Source organism: Heterodontus francisci, chromosome 1 (assembly GCF_036365525.1).
Source record: "Heterodontus francisci isolate sHetFra1 chromosome 1, sHetFra1.hap1, whole genome shotgun sequence".
NCBI classification, from domain to species: domain Eukaryota; kingdom Metazoa; phylum Chordata; class Chondrichthyes; order Heterodontiformes; family Heterodontidae; genus Heterodontus; species Heterodontus francisci.
This window is the reverse complement of record NC_090371.1, coordinates 257,739,427-257,766,356: the sequence shown is the minus strand read 5'-3', so window position 1 is coordinate 257,766,356 and position 26,930 is coordinate 257,739,427. Positions and strand designations below refer to the sequence as shown.

Sequence of the window (26,930 nt, the reverse complement as noted above, 5' to 3'; positions counted from 1 at the left end):
CAGTGCCATGGCAGCTTTCTGCTACCTGTGCCCATTCTTGATTAATGAGCCTCGACAGTAAATTTTGAGTAGCTGTTTGACTGTGTCGCACATCACAGTTGATCCTGTCTGACCAAATTCTACACATGCACACACTTCCCATTTGGGTTCGAGGCCCAGTGAATGATAATCAGGAGCTGGATCTATGGCTGATTTTCTTCCTCTTCCTTCCCCTCTTCTTCCCTAGCCCAGGAGAATTCGAGGAAATTGTAGAATCTTATTGTCGAAATTTTATGACATTGCATAAATCTTGTTACCTGTTCGGTAACACTTTGCTACAGTACAGAGAAATGCAGCTCACTCTCTATGTAGTGAGTTTATTGTAGATAAAACACCTCAGCTGCTTCAGAAAGCTGCAATTTAAAGACCAAAGACAGGAGGGCTGACCAAAATCTTATTGGGTGGGGTGGGGGTGGTGGGTGAGGGTGTTTAAGGAAGAACTTAAAGAAGGACAGGAAGGTAGAGAGGTTAGACAAATAATTCCTGAATGTGGGACCTAAGCAGCTGAAGACATGGTTACCAATGGTGGGTGAAGGGAGGAAGTGATACATAAGGAGCTAGAGTCAGAAGGACAAAGTGTAGGGGGGAGAGTTGTAAATCAGGAGGAGGTTCCAGAGATAGGGAAGATCTGGGAGCCAATATAGGTCAGTAAGGATGAGGGAAATAGACGAGCAGGACTTAGTGGAGGGTGGGATCAATGTTCCCTCTAAGCTGGTTGACTATGCAGCAACCCTGCAGCCATATAGTACCCTTAAAGTTCGCGCACAAGTCAGTCCTTTTAAGTTCCCGCACATGCTTGGCCGCGCAAAAAATTTTAATGGTCACGCATTCTTAAGTGAATAGGCCATGCACAAAAAAAGAAAAATTAGAGGGGACGGTGGATAAAGTATTGGCATTTCATTTTTGTTTGAACTGAAGTTTTGGAGGATGGGAATCCAGCCAGGAGAGCATTGGAATATTTGAGACTGGAATAGACAAAAGCATGGATGAGGGTTTCAGTGACAGATGGGCTGACATAGGGTTGGAGATAAGGAGGTGGAAGTAGTTGGTCATTGTGATGTAAAAGATATGGAGTTGGAACCTGAGCTTGGGGTTGATCAGGAGGCCGAGGTTGTAAGACTTCATTGTAGCAGCTTTGTTATTTATAAAACACTGTGAAAGAATCTTCCTTTTTGTTTCCCTGTGGATAAAATAGTATTACACTCAAAGCAGGAAAAAAGTTGAGGTTTTATTTGCTTTCAGTTGCAATCTTTGATTGCCAGCAATTAACGTCAGTCAGTCCCTTACCTTAATTGAGACATATTTATATAATGATACGTTGCTGGTAAATAATTCAGAGCAAGTCTTTAGATAACACAAGATTTGACTTCACATGAACATGAATCATTTGTGTGTAATTGCATTGTGATGGTGGCTCTCCGAAATAACAGAGGCACAATTTAACATTGCACATCATCAAGGTGAATAAATTCTGTTTGCATTAAGGTGAATAAATTCTGTGTTCCCTCTCCTTTCCCTTCTTCCACCCCAAAGGCACTGATTTGTCCTGGAATACCAAAACGTGGGTGGCGGCAGCCATATTACTCAAATGTCCGCTCTTCATGTGTGAACCTAGACAGCATGTGCAAGAGGACTATTCATTTGTGGAGGCCATCACAGCCAATCCTGACCCAATCCCTACCTGCCGTCTATATAAGTGCTATTCCCAGCAAAAAACAGATAGCAATCAGAAGTGGAAACCCTGGTCTAATCTGACTCTTTAAAAATGGAAGTACTTTTGACTTAAAATCTTTTAAGTCCACTTTTAAATCCTTTCAAAACAAGAGCATCAGTATTTTCACTGGAGAGTGACTTAGTTTCTGGTGAAGGAACAGAATATCTGATGAAAATGTAGTATTGCACCTCAAGCTAATGATGTTTTGAGGAAAATGATGCTACTTCTGTGTTTTTTTAAGTTTCTATTTTCACTGCCTCCTTTCCTCTCCCACCTCAATGCTGCCTGCTGCATTGGGGCTGTAAGATAATCAAATAGTTTGGAATTTGCGATGCTCGATATCACAGGAGAACCATTTGGGTAACGTGGAACGTGTTCCCACCATTTCCTCTCCCTTTCCTTCCCTCCATGTGGGTGATGTGGCAAACCATTGCTACATTACATCCATTTTTTTCTTTCATTCAGCATTGTGACCTGAAAGATATCTGAATGCAAATGTTAGTCAGAGCTTTTGAACTTTGGCCTTCCCAGCTAAGCTGCTGATCGCCCATCACATCTGTAGTATAATGTGGTATACTGGACATTGGGTTGCTACTGGGATAAATGTGCTAATCATGCTGTATACCTCAGCACAGGAAGTGATGTAACACCACGTGTGTGGAACCCTCATGTACAGGTTTGGAAGATGTAAGCCATTGCAGGAAGACATGTTTAATAAAGCTCCAGTTTCTTTTAACACACCTGACTCTTCAGATATTCTGTACTAGTTTAACAGTAAGCAGAATATTATATGGCAGCAACGGTAAACAGGAATGATGGAAAAGTCCCTACTTTTACCGGAAAGCTTCGAAAAAGTTGCGGGCCTGAATCAAGCCGAGGCGTAGCCGAAGTGGTATCCAAGATTTGACAGGCATTGTACCACGTTGGGTCTAGCTAGGAAACTAAGCAGTGAGCAGGTCAGTACGCTGTTGTATGTGATGGATGACTGTGCGGCTGATATTCTCGTAATGCAAAGTATCGATGAGGAGAAAACCATGTACAACGAGTAATCAAAGGACTTGATTAATATTATAATTTGAGAAAAAATATGGTGGAGGATGCCAAATTTAACAAACACTTACAGTGTCAAGGGGAAAATGTGGATGCATTTGTTAACGACTTGTACAAACATGCAGAAGGCTGGGAGTATAGTGGCTTGAAGGTCAAACTGATCAGGGATAGAATTGTTGTTGGAATGTTTGATGATGCTGTCTGATCACTTGCAGTCAAGAGATGATCTAACCCCAGCAAAAAGCAATCCAACTGGGCAGCACAGTGGCGCAGTGGTTAGCACCGCAGCCTCACAGCTCCAGCGACCCGGGTTCAATTCTGGGTACTGCCTGTGTGGAGTTTGCAAGTTCTCCCTGTGTCTGCGTGGGTTTCCTCCGGGTGCTCTGGTTTCCTCCCACAGCCAAAAGACTTGCAGGTTGATAGGTAAATTAGCCATTATAAATTATCCCTAGTATAGGTAGGGGAATACAGGGACAGGTGAGGATGTGGTAGGAATATGGGATTAGAATATGGGATTAGTGTAGGATTAGTATAAATGGGCGGTTAATGGTCAGCACAGACTCGGTGGGCCGAAGGGCCTGTTTCAGTGCTGTATCTCTAAATCTAAATCAAAAATCAAATCAACTGAGCAGACAGGCGGAGGTCAGAAAACAGAATCGACCCGTGGTCCGAGGTGACTGGGAGAGTCCCGTCGTGAGGGCAGCCGATTCAGTTGAGTTTGTTAGGCATAAGAAAAGGAAACATGGTGGCAAAAAGCAAGGGAGCCAGGAGGAGTGCCTAGCGGCAGCCCAGGAGGTGTGACTGAGAGAGACACTGTTCTGCCTAAGAGGCCGAATGCCATTTGTGCTGGAAGAGAGGCCACTTCCAAGTGCAGTGTCGTCTGTAGATGAGAGCTTGGCTAAAATGGGGATGAGCTCACCTTCACGAAGCTGGATGCAAAAAGTGGTTTTTGGCAACTACCCCAAGATGAAGAGTGTAAGTTGCTCACAACCTTCATCAACCCATTTGGAAGGTTTTTTGGAAGCAGGACTTGCACTCTAGAACAAATGTGCGTTCTCACAGCTGATTGTCAAATTCCTTGGACATGTTGTTGATGGATCTGGTGTAAGAGTTGATCCACAAAAGACAAGAGCAATCAAGGAGTTTCCAACTCCTAGGAATGTGACCGAGCTACCTTTATGGGAATGGTGAATCAAGTGGGCAAGTTTTTGGCCAAACTAGTTGCAGTCAATGAGCCACTCCGTCAATTGTTAAGACAAGACAATATATGGTGTTGGGAAGAAGCTCTTCAGAGATCTTTCGAGGGAATCAAAGAAATGCTGATATCACCAGATGTATCATCTCACTATGACCCTGAGCTACCCACTATCATCACTGCAGATGCATCTTCTACAGGACTGGGCTGTACTGTTTCAGATACAGACAGATGGGAAAGCTCAGACCAGTTTACTATGCATCCTGTTCACTGACAAAAGACTGAACAAAGATATGCAGTGATAGAGAAAGAAACATTAGCAGTTACATGGGCATGTGAAAAGTTTTCAGACTATGCCATAGGTCTTGTCTTCAAGATAGAGACAAACCACAACCCATTGGTAACTCTCCTAAATGCAAAGGAATTAACTAAGATGCCTCCACAAGTACAAAGATTCAGACTGAGGATGAGGTTTGATGCAAAGACAGAGTATGTTCCAGGAAAGCAGCAGATCACAGCAGATGCGTTGTCTTTTATCCCAATTGCAAGATCTGAATGAGGTGATGTATCCCTAATTGAAGAGGTAGAAATCTTTGCATCAACAACAACCAGAACTCGACCAGCGACATCTCAGACACTGAATGAAATCAGTGATGCACAGAAATCTGATGAAGAATGTGATCAAGTCAGAGAGTATTGTGTCAAAGGATGGCCAGCATCCATGCAACGCAATCCGAGGCTGGGATTTTACAAAGCTTCCGACGTTGGTGGGGGGGACCAGAGGATCGTTCTGGCAGTGGTCTGCCACAGAGTCCGACGCCGGGAGTGCTGGGCCTAACCTTCCCGGCGGTGGCAAGAGTCTGTGGCGGCCCCCTCGCCGCTAGGTGACGGGACCTGGCTTTGAATATTTAAATTAAGCACATGAATAGATTTAAATAAAATTCACTCCAATCTTACCTTCGGGCTGTGATCTCCTGAGTGGCGCTGGCACTCACACACCTTCACTTTCCCATCCAGGGAAAGCAGGCGCCACAGTGGTGGGAAAGGGGGGAGCTTTTGAGTTTTAGTGCTGGGGGGCGGTTGGAGAGGGCGGGGGGAGTGAAATCGGGGTAAGATTTACAGTACTAGTGCAGGGTTGGTGGGAAGGGGTGACCTCTGCGCTTTGTTCAGTTTGTGGGGAGGAAGGTGAAGTGTTGAAGGTAAGTGTAGGCAAATATTAAATTTAATTGTTATTTGTGAGGTGGGAAAGGGGTGACAGATTTTTGATTGGTACAGTGGTTGGGGGGAGGGGTCTAACTTTAAAATTGTAAATTCACTGGCAGGGCTGGCTGCCCTTTAAAAATGGCGTTGGTGTCAGCGCCTGCGCACAGGCAGTGAATGTCATTGCTGCTGTCGGAAAATCCAACCCCTCCAGGTGACTGGGGGGGAAGCGTCTCGACCGACACATTATTGTGGGCTGCCGCAAGGAAGATTGTGGTGGCATGGCGGCGTGTGGCTCACATGCATAAAATCCAGCCCCTATTCTCAGACAGTACTATGAACAGAGAGGACATCTCAGTGTAATTGAGGATTTACTCATTTATGACAAGAGCTTGGTCATTCTGAGAGTTCTGAGACTATATATATTACAAAGATTGCACCAAGGACATTTGGGCACCACAAAATGTCGAACAAGAGCAAGAAATTCTGTTTGGTGGTCAGGTCTTTCAAAATCACTGGAAGAGATGATATCAAGATATATCACTTGTGCCATTCATCACCAGGAGGCAAGAGAATCACTGATGTCATCTTCTTTTCCATCAAGACCATGGGAAAGTCTTGGGATGGATCATTTTGAATACAGAGGTAAAACATTCTTGACTGTAGTAAATTATTACTCAAGATGGATAGAAGGCAAGCAACTGCAGGGTCGAACTTCTGAAGCAGTGATTACATTGTTGAAGGAGATATTCACAACACATGGAATCCCAGACCGTATAATTTCAGACAATGGATCACAGTTTGCCAATGAATACTTCAGAGTTCATGATATATGGATTCATTCATACCACTAGCTCACCAAGATACCCTCAAGGCAATGGTGAAGCTGAAAGAGGAGTGCGTACAGTAAAAGTATTGCTGAAAAAGAATGAGGATATTCAAGTTGCACTTTTTGAGCTATCATTCAACCCCACTACAAAATGGGTTAGCGCCATGTGACCTCCTAATGGGAAGAAGACTGAAAACTCAACTACCTATTCTTTGTAATGAGTTCTTTATGTTGTCTGATGCAACATAATTGAGATGCATGGAGTCCGCTTGGTTGAAGATCTCAAACAGGTTTATTACAGCTATAATATACAGTACAGAGCTAACTATTTACAGAACCTTAATCTGGGTGTTATAGTTGCAGAGTAACTCTGGCTGGGATTCACATGACTACATCCTGGTACTTGGCTCATTAGCATACTAAGATCTTAAAGGGACATCACTCTTAAAGGCAATCATACAACACACACATACATCCATGGTACAAGTAAGAGAGGAAGACTTGGAAAAAGTGAGGGAGAGGATAGAGATTGTTCCAATCAGAGGTGGAATCATGATGGATGTCACAAAGCACAAAGTCTACCAGCCATCCAACCAGGAGAGCCAGTTTGGATCAGAGACCAAAATCGTTATTGGAGAAGTGGTACTGCAGACATCATATCCAAGGTCCTATATTATCCAGGCATAGCATGGTATGGTGAGATGAAATAGACATGCATTAGTGGCAATACAGAAGTGGCTTCCTTACCAGGGAAGTCAGTTATATGTAAAATCTAATGGACCAGAGATGCTGCGTTCATCCACCAATCCAGAAGACAACCTGAATGATGGACCTGAGTCATCTGTTAAATCCACTCTTGCACAGCAGTGTCAGAGAGACCTCTCAGAGGACTCGAAACCTCAGTCCCCTTCAGAGGAAAAGAGGACTCGTTATGGTAGACGTGTGAAAGCACCACAGTGATTGTCTATGTAAAAAATGGAAGTCCGAGACTTGGGGAGAAATCCAGCATAATGTGGTATACTGAACATTGGGTTGTAACTGGGCTAAATATGCTAATCATACTGTATACCTCATCACAGGAAGTGATGTAACACCATGTGTATGGATCCCTCATGTACGGAGTTGGAAGATGTAAAATATAGTAGTAAGACGTGTTTAATAAAGGTCCCTTTTTGAGTTTAACCCATCTGACGCTTCAGATATTCTGTACTGGTTTAACAGGAAGCAATATATTACAGCATCATGTTCTTAAAGCTGCTGTAAAAAATCCACTCACAGTTTGATTGTGCTTCGTAAACACCTCCTTGAGTTGCTCAACTGTACAGTTGACCTCAGTGCCCCAGAAGATCAAAAATCAGCCAGGATTCCTGCTTGTGATTACTGTCCAGTAACCCTCACCTGTCAGTATGTCTGTGTGGTGAGATCTGCATCAGGCCTGGAACGATGCCAGTTCCACCCCTGCCCATTTACTCTCCTAAATAGACTGCTCGGGTGTTTTTAGGCTCATGTCAAGAGCAGTGAGGTATCAGAGGACACCCTGTGCCCATGGAACTAATTCCCAGTACGATTCAGCACATTCATGAGAGAAGGGGAGAAAATTTTGGGGTGGAGTGTTTAAGCAATTTTAATAAAATACCTTTTGAAAATGGCATATGTAAATTATTTCATGCTTGTTATATGTTTGAATTCATACAGGCAGAACTCGATTGAATTCTATCCTTTGTTCTTGGTTGTATTGTGGACATCTGGATTGTATTTCAATCAAGGTGAGTAGTAATGCGTTAAAAAGGGAAGAGTGCTCTTCCCGAATACATACATACATACATACATACATACATATATGCTTACAGTTTGCTTGCATGACACATTAAGGTGCTAAGTTCCTAGGCAGTGTCAGGCCTAGGCTGAACACTTGTTCCTTCATTACCTTTATAGGGAGATTAAATTGAAAGTAAAGTGACTTGGCTATTCCCTTGCACCTCCTAGTAGCCTGTTATATAGCAGCATTGTAGAGGTCTGAAGGCAGTAGTAAAGAATGGAGAACAAAAGAGAGAGAAAATAATGTATATCTTTAAATTTTTCCCAGTGCCCAAAAAGACTCAGTGGGTAAATGCACTAGCCATTGTGATACTGAGCGGTACAGTACTGACAGGTCTCAGGTTCATTCCCTGGCCAGTGCTGAATTAGAAGATTTCGGCCCAGGTAGCAGTTGACCATTATTAATAGCCTCAATACGCCTGAGCTAGAATGGGGAAAAATTGGCCAGGGTTTTCACTCCTGGAGCTGAATTTTATTGACACCCCGACATCTGGATTTTGGGGGAGTGGGGATGGGGGCTGGAGAATGACTCCGGGAGAGGGCCACCACGTGTCCCGATGCTGTGAGGGCTCGGCCCGATATTGCCAGCGGCAAGGCCTTGTAGTGGCCCCCCCACCCTGCTGCTCGGCGACGGAACCCCATTTAACATGAATTTAAATGAATGAATTAATGATGCTTACGTTCCCACCGTCTGTCCCGATGCGACTTTCCGGCTGTTCGCTGGCACTCCCATGCCTTCGGATCCCCATCCGGGGAAATGAGGCAGAACTCTACTAGGGAGGTGGGAGAATGTAAGTTTCTCACTGCGGGGCGTGTGGGGAAGACCGAGGTCAAAGTAATATCATTGGTGTCGGTTATGGTGGGATGGTAATGGTTTAAAGTTTATGTGGGGGGAAGGCCAGGTGGACAAAGTAAGTGTTTTGGGAGGGGGAGGGGGCAAGTAATTTTATGGTTATTGGGGGGAGGTTGTGAGAGGGGTAAAATAAATGTATTTAATTTTTTAATCAAATGTTTCTTTAAATTGAACGGTCGGGCTTGAAGCCCTTTAAAAATGGCGTCAGTGTCTGTGCGCAGGCAGCTGACGCCATTGCTGGGAACGGACGGCCCGTCCCCTCCACTTCATCGGTGGGGTGGCGCATGGGTGGTCCGCCCCGGCTATTTAAATGAGCCGCCGTGCTTTGGACCGCAGCAGCTCCGCGACGTGCGGCCCATCATTATTTTCGTCCGCTGCCGATTTCGGCGGCAGGAGTATAAGTTTCAACCCCTGATTTCTGTTCAGTGATCCCTTCTATATAAGTGCATACATCTGGCCATTAGGCAAAGATAGGATCAGTCCTGCTTGTGATGCTGCCATGATTGAATAGCCTGCTAAAACTCACTGCCTAAGCTCATATTGCACTCATACAGAAGCATAGTTGGGACTACAAACCTTTGAGGATTTGCTGTACTAATGTGTACACAAAATGCAAACTTACAGGAATTGCCTTTTTGCCATAAGAATATTGTCTCAGTGTAAAAGCTTGCAAATAATTCTCACCAAAAAAAAAATCCCAAAAGACATTCTTGCATATTTAAAAGATGAGTGCTGCTGACCTCATTGAGAAATTGTCAAACCTTTTCAGTATGTTGAGAGCTGAATTAACATCAGCAGATACCATCCTTAACATAGGATTCCCAGCAGTTTTGTTACACAGTGCAATTTAATTCAGCTCCTCAGACTATCAGGTACAACAACTCCTTTCTACCCTGTTTCCCCAAGGTAACACCAGCATTTTGTATAATCAGAGGGATAAAAAGTACTGAAATACAAATTAAATTGTTGAGGTTAGGCAGAATTCTTTGTCAACTTTTGTAAAACCTTCATTATTAACAGAGCCTGATGGAGAGATTAATCTTTAAAAATTGTGTGTGGCACCATGCATTTCTCTTGGTTTACTTTCCTATGAAGTATAAAGGAAAATTGCATTGGGACAGACTGAAATTATCATCTAAGGTGTGATTTATTTGCTCTTGGACATTTCATCATCAAAACACTTTAAATCTAATTACATTTTCTTTGTGCTGTCTTTTCTTCCTCTGCCTCCTTCTGAAGGATCCTGCTGAGATGTGGTTCCATAGATTCTGGGTGTCTTTGTATACCTTGCCCTAATGATTACCGTTTATAATTGGCAGACCATTTGAACATGTGGGAGAACACTGCAGGGTGTGATCTTGTCTTCATTCAATGACACTATTGGGCAATTTCCAGCAAGGTTCACTTTATAGTGAAGCAAAAGCCCTTCTATCTCAAGAATAATTCTAACACCCCTATTGCTATTTTGAATTGGATTGGCTAACACAGCCTGGTTCAAAAATGGAACCTGTACCTTCTGTTATGTATAGTTCAGTTACATGTATTTTTCACCGAGCCATCAGGGAGTTCAGTTTCATTTCAGTGTTGCATAACATTTTACTGAAAAGGTTACAGAATGCATAAATTCTCAAATGACAATTCATTTAAATAGGACCGAAAGTATGGGCTTAATCATACTGTCCAGGGTGTTGGGTGAAAGTATAGCCCTGTGCAAAATTGCTTTGTATTTTGATCACAAACAACATCTTTTTAACAGGGCATTCAAAATCTATGGGTATTTCTGTGCCTAAAGGGAAATATGAAATTATTGTCGATTCTGTTAATCTATGCCATGTTTTCTGCATCTTTTTAAAATGATCAATGATCTCTCTTTTGATGTCAGACGTATTTGCTAGGACTTGGTCAACAAGGTACAGTGAAACTGGGAGTGGAAGGCAGGCAAAAAAGTGAATACTCATGCAGAAAGGAATTGAGAAGAAAGCAAATTTCAGAATAGAAATGAAAGAAAAATGAAGGAAAGGTGTAAAGAGAGGGAATGAGAGCAATGTGAAGACAAAAGCAGGAAAATGGAGCATTTTGCATTTATATAGCATTTTTGACATTGTAAAACCTCCCATGGAGCTTCAAAGCAAAAAATGAATGCTAAGCAGTAAAAGGAGAGTTGGGGAAAAAGATATGATTTGAGGGCTGGAGGAAGGTAGAAAGGAGGAAGAAAAAATAAATTTAGTGTCATAGAGTTATACAGCACAGTAACAGGCCCTTCAGCCCATCGTGTCTGTGCCAGCCATCAAGCACCTAACTATTCTAGTCCCATTTTCCAGCATTTGGACATAGCCTTGTATGCTATGGCGTTTCAAGTGCTCATCTAAATACTTCTTAAATGTTGTGAGGGTTCCTGCCTCTACCACCCCTTCAGGCAGTGTATTCCACATTCCAACCACCCTCTAGGTGAAAAGATTTTTCCTCAAATCCCCTCTAAACCTCCTGCCCCTTACCTTAAATCTTTGGTTATTGACCCCTCCACTAAGGGAAAAAGTATCTTCCTATCTAACCTATCAATGCCCCTCATAATTTTGTATACCTCAATCATGTCCCCCACTCAGCCTTCTCTGCTGTAAGGAAAACAACCCTAGCCTTTTCTGTCTCTCTTCATAGCTGAAATGCTCCAGCCCAGGCAACATCCTGGTTAATCTCCTCTGCACCCTCTCCAGTGCAATCACGTCCTTCCTATAGTGTGGTGCCCAGAACTGTACACAGTACTCTAGCTGTGGCCTAACTAGCATTTTATACAGCTTCATCATAACGTCCCTGCTCTTAGATTCTATGCCTCGGCTAATAAAGGCAAGTATCCCATATGCCTTCCTAACCACCTCATCTACCTGTGCTGCTGCCTTTAGTGATCTATGGACAAGTACACCAAGGTCCATCTGACCTTCTGTACTTCCTAGGGTCCTACCATCCATTGTATATTCCCTTGCCTTGTTAGTCCTCCCAAAATGCATCACCTCACACTTCTCAGGATTAAATTCCATTTGCCACAGCTCTGCCCATCTTACCAGCCCATTTATATCTTCCTGTAATCTAAGGCTTTCCTCCTCCCTATTTACGACACCACCAATTTTCATGCCATCTGCGAACTTACTGATCATAGCTCCTATGTTCACGTCTAAGTCATTAATGTACACTACAAACAGCAAGGGTCCCAGCACTGATCCCTGTGGGACACCACTGGTCACAGGCTTCCACTCGCAAAAACAACCCTCGACCATTACCCTCTGTTTCCTGCCATTAAGCCAATTTTGGATCCAATTTGCCAAATTGCCCTGGATCCCATGGGCTCTTAGCTTCTTAACCAATCTCCCATGCCGGACCTTATCAAAAGCCTTACTGAAGTCCATGTAGACTACATCAACTGCTTTACTCTCATCTACACATCTAGTCACCTCCTCGAAAAATTCGTTCAAGTTAGTTAGACACAATGTCCCCCTGACAAAGCCGTGCTGACTATCCCTGATTATTCCCTGCCTCTCCAAGTGCAGATTAATCCTGTCCCTCAGAATTTTTTTCAATAGTTTCCCAACCACTGATGTTAGACTCACGGGCCTGTAATTACATGGTTTGTCCCTGCTACCCTTCTTGAATAATGGTACCACATTCGCTGTCCTCCAGTCCTCTGGCACCTCTCCCGTGGCCAGAGAGAATTTGAAAATTTGTGTTGGAGCCCCTGCTATCACCTCCCTTGCCTCACATAACAGCCTGGGATACATCTCATCTGGGCCTGAGGATTTATCCACTTTTAAGCCCACTAAAACATCTAATACTTCCTCCCTTTCAATGTTAATATGTTCAAGTATATCGCAATCCCCCTTTCTGATCTCTACACCTACATCGTCATTCTCCATAGTGAAAACAGATGAAAAGTAATCATTTAAAACCTCACCTATGTCATCCGGCTCCACACGCAGATTGCCACTTTGGGCCCTACTCCTTCCCTGGTTATCCTCTTGCCCTTTTTTAAAAATTCATTCATGGGATGTGGGTGTCGCTGGCCAGGCCGGCATTTATTGCCCATCTCTAATTGCCCTTGAGAAGGTGGTGGTGAGCTGCCTTCTTGAACTGCTGCAAACCTTGTGGGGTATGTACACCCACAGTGCTGTTAGGAAAGGAGTTCCAGGACTTTGACCCAGTGACAGTGAAGGAACGGTGAAATAGTTCCAAGTCAGAATGGTGTGTGACTTGGAGGGGAACTTGCAGGTGGTGGTGTTCCCATGCATTTGCTGCCCTTGTCCTTCGTCCTTCTAGTTGTTAGAGGTTGCGGGTTTGGAAGGTGCTGTCTAAGGAGCCTTGGTGCGTTGCTGCAGTGCATCTTGTAGATGGTACACACTGCTGCTACTGTGCGTCGGTGATGGAGGGAGTGAATGGCACCCCATCTACAAACAATCAAGCAGGCTGCTTTGTCCTGGATGGTGTCAAGCTTCTTGAGTGTTGTTGGAGCTGCACCCATCCAGGCAAATGGAGAGTATTCCATCACACTCCTGACATGTGCCTTGTGGACAGGCTTTGGGGAGTCGGGGTGAGTTACTCGCCGCAGCATTCCTAGCCTCTGACCTGCTCTTGAAGCCACGGTATTTATATGGCTACTCCAGTTCAGTTTCTGGTCAATGGTAGCCCCTAGAATGTTGATAGTGGTGGATTCAGCGATGGTAATGCCATTGAATGTCATGGGGAGATGGTTAGATTTTCTCTCGTTGGAGATGGTCATTGCCTGGCACTTGTGTGGCGCGAATGTTACTTGTCACTTATCAGCCCAAGCCTGGATATTGTCCAAGTCTTGCTGCATTTCTACACGGACTGCTTCAGTATCTGAGGAGTCACGAATGGTGCTGAACATTGTGCAATCATCAGTGAATATCCCCACTTCTGACCTTATGATTGAAGGAAGGTCATTGATGAAGCAGCTGAAGATGGTTGGGTCTAGGACACTCCTGCAGTGATGTCCTGGAGCTCAGATTGACCTCCAACAACCACAGCCATCTTTCTTTGTGCTCTGTATGACTCCAGCCAGTGGAGGGTTTTTCCCTGATTCCCATTGACCTCAGTTTTGCTAGGGCTCCTTGATGTCATACTCAGTCAAATGCTGCCTTGATGTCAAGAGCAGTCACTTTCACCTCACCTCTTGAGTTCAGCTGTTGGTTGTTCATGTTTGAACCAAGGCTGTAATGAGGTCAGGAGCTGAGTGGCCCTGGCGGAACCCAAACTGAGCGTCACTGAGCAGGTGATTGCTAAGCAAGTGCCTGATGGCATTGTTGATGACACCTTCCATCACATTACTGATGATTGAGAGTAGGCTGATGGGGCGGTAGTTGGCCGGGTTGGACTTGTCCTGCTTTTTGTGTACTGGACAGACCTGGGCAATTTTCCACATTGCAGGGCAGATGCCAGTGTTGTAGCTGTACTGGAACAGCTTGGCTAGAGGCGCGGCAAGTTCTGGAGCACAGGTCTTCAGTACTATTGCCGGAATATTGTCAGGGCCCATAGCCTTTGCAATATCCAGTGCCTTCAGTCGTTTTTTGATATTACGTGGAGTGAATCGAATTGACTGAAGTCTGGCATCTGTGATGCTGGGGACTTCAGGAGGAGGCCGAGATGGATCATCAACTCGGCACTTCTGGCTGAAGATTGTTGCAAATGCTTCAGCCTTATCTTTCTCATTGATGTGCTGGGCTCCCCCATCATTGAGGATGGGGATATTTGTGCAGCCATCTCCTCCAATGAGTTGTTTAATTGTCCACCACCATTCACAGCTGGATGTGGCAGGACTGCAGAGCTTAGATCTGATCCGTTGGTTATGGGATCACTTAGCTCTGTCTATCACATGCTGCTTACGCAGTTTGGCACGGAGATAGTCCTGTGTTTTAGCTTCACCAGGTTGACACTTTATTTTGAGGTATGCCTGATGCTGCTCCTGGCAAGCCTTCCTACACTCTTCATTGAACCAGGGTTGGTCTCCTGGCTTGATGGTAATGGTAGAGTGGGGGATATGCTGGGCCATGAGGTTACAGATTGTGGTTGAGTACAATTCAGCTGCTGCTGATGGCCCACAGCGCCTCATGGATGCTCAGTTTTGCATTGCTAGATCTGTTCGAAATCTTTAGCACAGTGGTAGTGCCACACAACACGATGGAGGGTATCCTCAATGTGAAGGCGGGACCTCATCTCCACAAGGACTGTGAGGTGGTCACTCCTACCAATACCGTCATGGACAGATGCATCTGCGGCAGGCAGGTTGGTGAGGACAAGGTCATGTATGTTTTCCCCTCTTGTTCCCTAATCACCTGACGCATACCCAGTCTAGCAGATATGTCCTTTTGGACTCGGCCAGCATGGTCAGTAGTGGTGCTACCGAGCCACTCTTGGTGATGGACATTGAAGTCCCCCACCCAGAGTACATTCTGTGCCCTTGCCACCCTCAGTGCTTCCTCCAATGTGGTGGAGTACTGACTCATCAGCTGAGGGAGGGCGGTAGGTGGTAATCAGCAGGAGGTTTCCTTAAATATACTTATAAAACGCCTTAGGATTTTCCTTTATCTTGCCTGCCAATGTTTTTTCATGTCCCCTCTTCGCTCCCCTAATTACTACACTTTCTATACTCCTCTATTGCCTCTGCTGTTTTCAACGCTGCAATCTGCCATAAGCCTCCTTTTTTTTTCCTGATCCAGTACTCTATATCCCTTGACATCCAGGGGGTTCCCTGGACTTGATGGTCCTACCCTTCACCTTAACGGGTACATGTTGGCTCTGAACCCTCACTATTTCCTCTTTGAATGACTCCCACTGGCCTGATGTAGACTTTCCTACAAGTAGCTGCTCCCAGTCCACTTTGGCCAGATCCTGTTTTATCATATTGAAATCGGCCTTCCCCCAATTCAGTACCTTTATTTCTGGTCCATCTTTGTCCTTTTCCAAAACTACCTTAAATCTTAGAGTTATGGTCACTATCCCCGAAATGCTCCCCCACTGCTGCTTCTACCACTTGTCCAGCTTTATTCCCAAGGATTAGGTCCAGTACTGCTCCTTCTCTTGTAGGACTTTCTACGTACTGGCTCAAAAAGCTCTCCTGTATGCATTTTAAGAATTCCTCCCCAAGCCTGTTGCACTAAGACTATCCCAGTTGATATTCAGTAAGTTGAAATCCCCTACTATTATTACCCTATTATTTTTACACCTTTCTGAGATTTGCCTACATATCTGTTCCTCTATCTCTCCCTGACTGTTTGGAGGTCTGTAGTACATGCCCAGCTAAGTGATTGCCCCCCTTTTGTTCTTAAGTTCTACCCATATGGCCTCATTTGAGGAACCTTCTAAGATATCATCCCTCCTTAGTGCAGTAATTGACTCCTTGATCAACAGTGCAATACCACCTCCTCTTTTATTCCCTCTCCTATCACGCCTGAAGATTCTATACCCTGGAATATTGAGTTGCCAGTCCTGCCCCTCCCTCAGCCATGTCTCTGTGATAGCAATAATATCATCATCCCACTTATGTAGCACATTATCATATGCTCAGCACATCCCAAAGTGCATCACAGCCACTGTTGGTCTCGCAGCTGGCCCAAATATGAGCTCTGGAGACTGGCGAGTTGCCTCTGGAGTCCCAACAAATGCTCACAGAAATAAATAAAATGAGGCCCAAGGCCCAATTTTGGATGAGCTTCAAGATTCCGGCTTCTGACATCTGCTTGAAGCGCATCCCACATTTTGCCCTTGGGCCTAAATCAATTTCTAGGCCAGTACCTCGGACAATGCAGCACTCCATCAGCCCCGCATTGGAGTGTCAGCTTTGGATGATGTGTCTAAGTCCATAGTCGGGCTTGAACCTACAGCCTTTTCACTCAGAAGCAAAAGTGCTACCAACTGAGCCAAGATAGCATAGGAAGGAGACTTAATATAGACATTTCAGAGAATAGGGCCACGATGGTGAAAGGCTCTAAAATTGATGGTGGATGGGTGGGGGTGGGGGTAGAATACAAAGGTTAGAGGAATGCAAGGCATGGAAATATGACAAAGATAAGGGGCAAAGCTGTGGAGCGATTGGTAAATGAGGCCAAGAATTTTTGAATTCACTAGGGGGAAGGGTGAATAGAGAGCAGTGGAGCCAAGAAGGATCGTTCTGGTTGATCCATGATTTTATTGGACAAGAGGTGTGCCAGCACAGTGGTTGTGATGAAATCGATGACTGTATTGGTGGAGCGATGACACTGGCATACATGTGAAGGTTGACCACGGATGAAACTATACAATCAACTATGTGAAAATGGGAGGTATTGCTGGTTGTATTACAACAATAGGAGTGAACCAGAGCAAAGGCAGAACCATAGAGAGAAAAACATAGAGTGGGTTAAATGCAAAGCAGGCAAAGTGGTTCAGAATATCTTGTGTTTCAATGTTTCTCTACTTGGTTCATTGTCACTCAAATACTTACTGGGAAATGTGCAGAGAAAGTGTTCTTGAGAGGAAAAGTCTAATTTTGACCCTGGATTAAGGTGGTACAAAGGGTTAGAACAGGGGTCTCCAGCCTTTTCTTTAGTGAGAGCTACTTCTGATACACAAAAAAATCACGAGCTACTTAAACATATATTGAAAAAATATGGATAGATAAATGCTAACTAAATATGTAGCTATTATAATTACATTATAGTATATTTAATATGAAGGAAAAATGATCTTAATAGTTTGATATTTCAATGTGATACTTGACACTGCATGCAAGCCTGGTCAAGAGATCACTGCCCTTGCCGGTGTCCAGAAGCCCAGCAGCGGCTTCATTGAGTGGTTGGTGTCCGTTTAGCAACGCCATCTTCCCTGGAATCTACCTCCCTTGACAGCCTCACATTGGAAATTGTTGGACCTGACGGGGCTGAAAAGTACTTGGGGTTAAACCCAGCAGCTTTTCTTCCAGCTCAAACTGGTGCAACAAAAAAATCTACACAAGAGGCCAGGGACTGGATTGTGCATCCAACACCCACCCCAACACAAACTGGCTGTGTTTCTTGACTCAGTTCTATGAGCAACGCCTCCAATAAAACAAAAATGAAATACTGTGGATGATGGAAATATGAAATAAAAGGAGAAAATGTGGGAATACTCAGCAGGTCAGGCAGCATCTGAGAAATAGAGTTAATGTTTCAGTTCTGTGACCTTTCATCAGAGCATTTACCAATTGTGGTGACCCACTGCCACGCTGATTAACTCAACACAAACCAAGGACCAAAGTAGAAGCTTCATGGTATGTAGCACATAAGACCGTACCACATGGAGCATTTGTCAGTCAAGCTGTCACAGACTTTCCATTTGGTGCAGTTCAATGTAAATGGATAACATGAAGCTCTTTCAATAGTTCAAAAAATTATGTTTACATATTGGATCTATTTTTTGCCAAAACGTTTGAATTTAAATTAAACCTTTTTTGTATAAGATTGGAAGAAAGTAAGAAATTTGATAGGATATGTACCTATAATATGTGGGTATCCTCCCATTAAAAGGGAATGTTCTGACATAGCAATGTTTTCCCTCTAGTAGTCCACGAAAGATGCACCACATCTTGCTCCAAGTAATTTGTTTAGGTGCCAAACTTTAGCTTCAAGAGGCTAATGCTCATATCTGAGGTTTATAGTAGCTTGATTGAACCTACCACTACTGAGTTAATAGAAGTTATAAAGGGAATGATAGAACAGACTGAGATTTAACTAGTCACTTTCATATCACATATACTGTCAATACTAAAATCAATGAGCTGTCATTTCATTGATTTATGTATAACCTGCTGTGCAACATTTTTTCTGCAGTTCTGACATGACTGTTGGTATCTGTTCATGTTAATGTTAATGTGGCTTCTGTGGGAACGATAGTTTTGTTTTGTGGCTGCGTCATAGTGAAGCTGATGGAGAGACTGGAGAAAGTGCTATTCAAGGCCAGATTGTGAGAGGATGTTGGTCTGTTCAGGCCAGCAGGATACATGGTCCAAAACTGAGTGGATGAGAGAGATTGCTGTAGAGTAGGTAAAAATCTATGCTTGGATTGTCAGTAATAACTTTCACATTGCAGCATTAAAACAAATGCCAGTCTCATTTGGGAATCTAGCATTAAATTCATGACCCATCAAATTTACATGTGCAATTGAATTCATCATGGCAATTGACTGTAATTATACAATTTTAGTGTTAAGGCTTTGTCATTGTTTTGTGTAAAATTACTTTGAATGAGGTTGTGAAAGATTAGTTTGAGGTGAGGTTGTTGAAATAGAGGTGAGATGCTTCCTCGCATGAATGGAGAGGGGAAAAGGTCATGCAGTGTTTTCTTTTCGTCCCTCCCTTTTTTTTCTCTCTCTCTCTCTCACACAGGTACATGCTCACTCTATCTCTTTTCGCTCTCTCTCTCTCTCTCTCTGTCTCTCTCTTTCTCACACACACAGGCATTCTCTCTCTCTCGCACACAGACCCACATGTTCTAAAGGAATCAAGGAATATGGGGATAGGGCAGGAAAATGGAGTTGAGTTAGAAGATCAGCTGTATGTCCCACTCCTGCCCCTATTTCTTATGTTTGTTTTTCTCACTCACCACACTCCCTCCCTCCAGATTCTGCAGGGAAGGGACAGCAGGTTTGCCGATCACCAGCTTGGTTGGTGCAAGGTGTGGGGAGACAACCTAAAGAGAGGGCACCCGAATTCTCAACTGGAACCCAGTTTTGTCCAGTTGAGGAATTTGGAGTGTTTCAGGCCATTGATTCAGTATATTGTACCTCCCAGCACTACAGCAGAAAGTGGATAAGAAGCTTACGTTTAATGGCGATGTAAAGAAATAAGTTGTCAGTTTGACCAGCAATTTTGCTTCTGTATTGAGCAGAGATCAAGAGATCACGGAGCTTTAGAGCATAGAAGAAGGCTGCAAAGCCCATTTCTGGCTCTGTGTAGCTGGAGATCATCCTTAAATTATAATTTGGGTTTTGAGGCAGTTTTTTTTTTTACTGCTTGTGAAAGCTTATTACATACAGATTCAATGAATCCAGCAAAAAGCTTATAAATACACAGAATTCCATGGACTTTTAACAGACTCTGTTCCCTTGAAATTCTTAATATTTGTGAAAGGCAATGGCTGAGCATGTAATATACATTTCTTTATTTTGTAAGAATGGACAGGTCAAGGAAGATTCCAGTAAGAGCCTATGAAGATCTGGTGTACTTTTAATTTTAATTGCCCTGTGTGACAATGAAACAGCATTACCCCGTTACTCTTCTTGAGTTGATACCCAATTGGTATTCTCTGCTCCCCTGTAGCTTTACCTGTAATATGGACCTCTTAAAATCACCTTCACTTATACTGGTCTTGTAATCAAAGGGTTAGGAAGGACCGGGATTGTTAAAGAGAAGTTACGATGCTCTTCATCCACAAAAAGTCCCATGTGTTCAGCATCTCAAATAGCATTGCCTAATCAAACACCTCACTGTCTGATTTCATGTGCCAATCCCTGTTTGTAGGAAGAGATGTGAAGGTGAGTGTCTGGCACTTCAAAACCAGATAGCTCTGGGCAGGTGGCGCTCATCAGCCTTGGTTGGCAGTCTACCTAGAAGAAAAACTATGACTTTAAGCCCCCAGCTATGAGCCAAATAGTAAAGTCATCGGTTGACAGTATGGAAGAATACAAACCGTGTCAACAGACTGGATGGCTATGTTAAAAGGGCAGGTGAGGGTCCCCAGTTTGCTTAGCTGCTCGTCTAGGAGAAGGCTAATTCCAAAATTAAAACCTGCATCGTTTCAGCTGCTGTGCTTGTGGCACACATTGCACCAGTGCAGCAGTAGCTGCCTCGGACAAGGGAGTGGGAGCGGCTCTGCACAAACCTTACCCCCTTAAATGTAATCAATGTGCAAGTAGTTCAGCAATCACCAACCAACATATCAGGTTACCAACACAAAAGCAAAATACTGCAGATGCTGGAAATCTGAAATAAAAACTGAAGTTGCTGGAAATACTCCGCAGGTCAGGCAGCATCTGTAAAGAGAGAAACAGAGTTAACGTTTCAGGTCTGTGTGACCTTTCACCTGCCAAGTATTTCCAGCATTTTCTGTTTTTGTTTCAGACTACCAAGTGACAATGGGGACAAGCAGAGGATGCTGCTGGCAGTCTTCAGTCATAACCCTGTACACAGATGACCTCAGGGTGATTGTCACTCTCCACAGATCGGGGCAGATATGGAGCTCATATCCTCCTAAGGCGACAGAAAAGACCTTTTGAGGTACAGCTCTGCTCTCCCCAATCTGGGTAAGGGGAAAAGTAGGAACCCTAAACACAGCCAGCCCTCCCTGTACCTGCCAGGTCACTGCTCCTAGCTGGTCACCAATCACTGTGGTCGAAACTTAAAGAAAACTCAAATTCAAAGGACAACTAGCTATTGGATGACATTCAGCTCATGGAATGTCAGAATGCTTTTAGACAATAATACAAGACCAGAGCGTAGAACAGCCCTCATAGCTAGAAAGCGGGGGAGGTACAATATTGATGTAGCTGCTGTAAGTGAAACAAGGTCTGTCTGTCCATCTGTCATGGGGAAGATGTTCGAATTGATCATTAAGGAGGTTGTAGGTGGGCAGTTAGAAAAACTCAAGGTAATCGGGAGTAGTCAGCATGGTTTTATGAAAGGGAAATCATGTTTAACCAATTTGTTGAAGTCCTTTTGAAGGAGTGACATGCGCTGTGGATAAAGGGGAGCCTGTTGACATACTGTATTAGGATTTCCAGAAGGCATTTGACATGCTACCACATAAAGATTATTGCGCAAAGTAGGAGCTCAAGGTGTAGAGGTAACATATTAGCATGGATAGATGGCTGGCTGGCAGAAAACAGAGTATGCATAAATGGGTCCTTTTCTGATTGGCAGGATGTGGAGAGTGGAGTCCCGCAGGGGTCTGTGCTGGGACCTCAACTTTTTACAGTTCATATTAATGACTTAGATGAGGGGAACGATGGCTTGGTAGCTAAATTTGCAGATGACACAAAGATAGGTAGGAAAGTAAATTGTGAAGAGGACATATGGAGGTTGCAGATCGATATAGATAGGTTGAGTGAATGGGCAAAAATCTGGCAGATGAAGTATCATGTGGGAAAATGTGAAGTTGTTCAGGTTGGCAGGAAGAATAAAAGATCAGAATATTACTTAAATGGAGAACAGCTGCAGAATTTTGAGGTGCAGAGGGTGTTCTAGTGCATGAGTCACAAAAAAGTTAGTATGCAGGTACAGCAAGTAATAAAGAAGGCTAATGGAATGCTATCCTTTATTGCAAGAGGAATTGAAAATAAAAGTAAGGATGTTATGCTTCAGTTATACAGGGCGTTGGTGAGACCACATCTCAAATACTGTGTGCAGTTTTGGTCTCCTTATTTAAGGAAGGATATAAATGCATTGGAGGCGGTTCAGAGGAGGTTTACTAGATTGATACCTGGAATGAGTGGGTTGACTTATGAGGAAAGGTTGGACAGACTGGGCTTGTTTTCACTCGAGATTAGAAGAGTGAGGGGAAACTTGATTGAAGTTTATAAGATCCTGAACATTCTTGACAAGGTGGATGTGGAAAGGATGTTTCCTCTTGTGGGTGAGTCCAGAACTAGGGGGCACTGTTTTAAAATTAGGGGTCGCCCTTTTAGGACAGAGATGATTTTTTCTCTGAGAGTTCTGCGACTTTGGAACTCTCTGCCTCAAAAGATAGCAGAGGCAGGGTCAATGAATATTTTTAAGGCAGAGGTAGATAGATTCTTGTTAGGCAAGGGGATCAAGGGTTATCGGGGGTAGATGGGGGTGTGGAATTCAAAACACAAACAGATCAGCCATGATCTTATTGAATGGCAGAGCAGGCTCGAGGGACTGAATGGCCTACTTCTGCTCCTAATTCATATGTTTGTATGTAAGGTTTGCAGAGGAGTCTCATCTTGAGGAAGTAGGTGCAAGCTACATGTTCTACTGGATTTTCAAGTCCAAGGACCAGCCTCGACAGTCAGGTGTGAGCTTTGTCATTCAATTTAAATTGACATGTAAGCTCAACTCACTTCCCAAGCTTATTAATTACTAACTCATGGTACTTCAAATAAATGTTGCTAGAAACCAGTAAGCAACACTCATCTGTGCCTATGTACTAACAATGGCACACACAGACAAGGTCAAAGAAGTGTTCTATGACAACATCAGCAGGGTCATCAGAGCCAGGACAAGCTCATCATCCTTGGTGATTTCAATGCCTGTGTTGGTACAGACTGAAACACATGGAGGGTAGTACTGGGACAGCACTGCATTGATAGAGTAAACTCCAACAGCCAAATTCTCTCTCAGTGCAGCGAGCTTTACCTTGCTATCACAAACACAATCTTCCAACAAGTTTATAAATTAAAAACAACATGGATGCACCCCAGATCTAAACATTGGCACATGTTGGACTGCATTATTGTACGACAGAGAGACCTCAAGGGCGTGCACGCTACCTGTTGCCTTAAAGGTGCTGGATGATGGTCAGACCATCATCTTGTCAGGAGTATTATATCCTTGAAGATAACACCTAAAGTGCTATAACACATAGTCAGACTACAAAGAAATCTTGACGTAACTGTCCTAAAATACTCAGCCAAATGACAGAACCTGGAACAAAATTTAGCCATAGAGCTTGCTGGTATTACAGAAGGTAACATAGCCATTGAAGATTCTTGGAAGAAGTTAAGGAATGTCACTTATAGCATGGCATCTGAGATCCTTGGTTCAACAAGAATGACCAAGATATATCCAAGCTCCGGCACAATGCTCGCAGATCCTACATATCTGACAAAAAAAAATCACCAGCAAGAAAAGTCAGATACCATCAAGTAAAACACACGCTGCAGGCCAAAGTGAGAGAGATGAAGACCCGATAGTGGGAGAACAAGGCTGCAGAGCTTCAGGAAGCTGCTGATAAGCACAACGTGAAGGCTCTCCATGAAGGTCTTCAATCTGTCTATGGCCCAAAACCAACGGTATGATACCCGGCCTCTCAGTAGGCGGCAGTCAGCTCCTAACGAACAGGCATGAGATTCTCTCTCATTGGGCAGAATGTTTTCACAGTCTCCTGAACCAAGAACCCATAGTGTGCGATGACGCCACTGAATCACTTCCACAGCATCACGTCCTCGATGAGCTTGCCCTTGATCCATCTCAAGCCAAAGTCACCAAGGCTATAAAGCAAATGTCTGAGGATACGTCTCTGGGAGCCGATGGCATTCCACCTGAAGTATTCAAGTATGGAGGCGCTCACGTGGTTAGGAAACTCACTGGCTTCTTCTGCTAATCTGCCATTAGAGCATTGTGCCCCAAGATTACAAGGATGCTTCCATAACTCACCTGTACAAACGGAAGGGATGTAGGTCCATCTGTGACAATTATCATGATATTTCACTTCTCTCCACAGTGGGTAAAATTCTTGCAACGGTTATTCTCAACAGGATTGTCACTCATCTTATCTGACTCGGTGTACCTAGAATCACAGTGTGGCTTTCATGCTGGATGAGGAACAGTCGATATGATCTTTGCGGCGTGTCAAATTCAAGAAAAATCCTGTGATCAGAACAAGGACCTGACCAAGGCCTTCAACTGTGAAGGCTTGTGGAAGGTGTTGCGCAAATATAATTGCCCGGAAAAGATGTTCAGGGTCATCTGCTCATTTCATGATGGGATGATGGCCAGCGTGATGGATGTGGAATCTGTTTGGGTGGAGCTAAGAAACAGCAAGGGGCAGCAAGCATTGGTAGGAGTTGTTTATCGGCCACTAAACAGTAGTGGTAGTGTGGGGCATGGCATTAATCAAGAGATTAGAGAAGCATGTAGCATGGGTAATACAGTAGTCATGGGTGACTTCAATCTGTAGATCGACTGGGTAAACCTAATAAGCATTAAATAAAAGCAAAATACTGCAGATGCTGGAAATCTGAAATAAAAACAAGAAATGCTGGAAATACTCAGCAGGTCTGGCAGCATCTGTGGAAAGAGAAGCAGAGTTAACATTTCAGGTCATGACCCTTCATTAGAACTGGCAAAGGTTAGAAATTTAATAGGTTTTAAGCAAATAAAGCAGGGGTGGGGCAAGAGTTAAGAAAAGGCAAACGGTATGTTGAATGGTGTGTTGAAAGACAAAGCGTTAGTGCAGAGAGGGTATTAATGGACAGAAAATGAACAACCCTGGCCCAAAGCACAAACATGTTTAAAAAAAAACAAAGGGCAGGCACATGGTAAGAAAAATGAATGATGAAACAAACTAAAATAGAATATAAAGAAAAAAGAACTGAAAATTGGGGGCCCGCCATGCTCTGAAATGATTGAACTCAATGTTCAGTCCGGCAGGTTGTAGCGTGCCTAATTGGTAAATGAGATGCTGTTCCTCAAGCTTGTGTTGATGTTCACTGGAACACTGCAGCAATCCCAGGACAGATATGTGGGCATGAGAGCGGGGTGGGGGGGGGGGGGGTGGTGGTTGTTGAAATGGCCAGCTGCCAGAAGCTTGGGGTCATGCTTTCTGACTGAGCGGAGGTGTTCTGCAAAGCGGTCAACAAATCTGCGTTTGGTCTCCCCAGTGTAGAGGAGACCACATTGTGAGCAGCGAATATAGTATACTAAACTGAAAGAATTACAAGTAAATCGCTGCTTCACCTGAAAAGAGTGTTTGGGCCTTGGTTGGTGAGGAGACGGGAGGTAAATGGGCAGGTATTACACCTCCTGCGATTGCATGGGAAGGGGATGAGGTGTTAGGGGTAATGGAGGAGTGGACCAGGGTGTCGCGGAGGGAATGATCCCTTCGGAATGCTGACGGGAGGGGAGGGGAAGATGCATTTGGTAGTGGCATCATGGTGGAGGAAATGGCGGAGGATGATCCTTTGGTGGTGGAGGCTGTTGCGTGGAAAGTGAGGACAAGGGGAACCCTGTCGTGGTTCTGGGAGGGAGGGGAAGTGGGGAGGGTAGAGGTGCGGGAAATGGACCGGACACGGTTGAGGGCCCTGTCAACCACAGTGGGGGGAATCCTTGGTTGAGGAAAAAGGAAGACATATCAGAAGTGCTGTCATGGAAGGTTACATCATCAGAGCAGATGCGTTGGAGACGGAGAAACTGGGAGGATGGAATGGAGTCCTTGCAGGAGGCAGAAGAACTAATGCTGTGGAGGATGAGTTTCTGGAGTGTGTTTGGGATGGTTTTCCAGATCAATATGTTGAAGAACCGAATAGAGAACAAGCTATTTTAGATCTAATATAATGAGAAAGGGCTAATTAATAATCTTGTTGTAAAAGAACCTTTAGGGATGAGTGATCATAATATGATAGAATTTTACATTATGTTTGAAAGTGAGGTAGTTTGCAAGTTCTCCCTGTGACTGCTTGGGTTTCCTCCCACATGCCAAAGACTTGCAGGTTGATAGGTAAATTGGCCATTGTAAAAAATAAAATTTCTCCGAGTGGTAGGAGAATTGAGGGAAGGTGGGATGTGAGAGAGGAAAAATGGGATTAATGTAGGATTAGTATAAATAAGTGGTTGATGGTCGACGTGGACTCGGTGGGCCGAAGGGCCTGTTTCGGTGCTGTATTTCTCTATGACTCTAATCTGAAGCTAGGGTGTTAAATTTGAACAAAGGAAATTATGAAGGTATGAGGGGCAAGTTGGCTGAGATGGATTGGGAAAATAAATTAAAAGGTATGACAGTACATAGGCAATGGATAGTCTTTAAAGAAATATGTTGTCGTTTACAGCAACTATGGCCGCAATTTTACAGTGGGCGGACGGGAGCCAGATCCATCCCATATTTTACGGATCCCCAGGCTTTAATTGTCCCGAGGCGGGATTTCCACCTACTTGAGGGAGGAGGTCCTGCCTCAGTGAGCTGCTGGCCAATCAGCGGGCTGGCAGCTCTTAGTCTCAGCAGTGCCACCGGGAGCGGTGGCCACTGCTGGGACTGCAGCCCAGCCGATGCAATGGACCCGAGAGAGTGGGTAAGTTTGAGTTGCCTCACCAGGGGGATCGGTTGTGCCCTGGTGAGGCTAGGGTGGGCGTTTGGGGGAGGGGGGTGTCTTGGATCCCGGGGGTGTGTTGGGAGGCGGGGGTGCCCTCAATCGGGCACCCTGTGCCCAACTGCCATGTCCCCCCCCCGGGGCGTGGAAAGGCCGGCTATCACTGGGCGGCCT

The 26,930-nt window shown here is 44.3% G+C and overlaps 1 protein-coding gene across 2 annotated transcripts in view; it reads left to right on the top strand.

Annotated features, from left to right (window-relative positions):
- Window positions 1-26,930, top strand: part of mgst2 (microsomal glutathione S-transferase 2) — a 48,053-nt gene that overhangs the window by 11,648 nt on the left and 9,475 nt on the right. For both annotated transcript variants that reach the window (XM_068024975.1, XM_068025045.1), the window contains one exon: window positions 7,723-7,793. In XM_068024975.1, coding sequence (XP_067881076.1) covers window positions 7,723-7,793 — 71 coding nt within the window. The remainder of the gene's footprint in view (window positions 1-7,722; window positions 7,794-26,930) is intronic.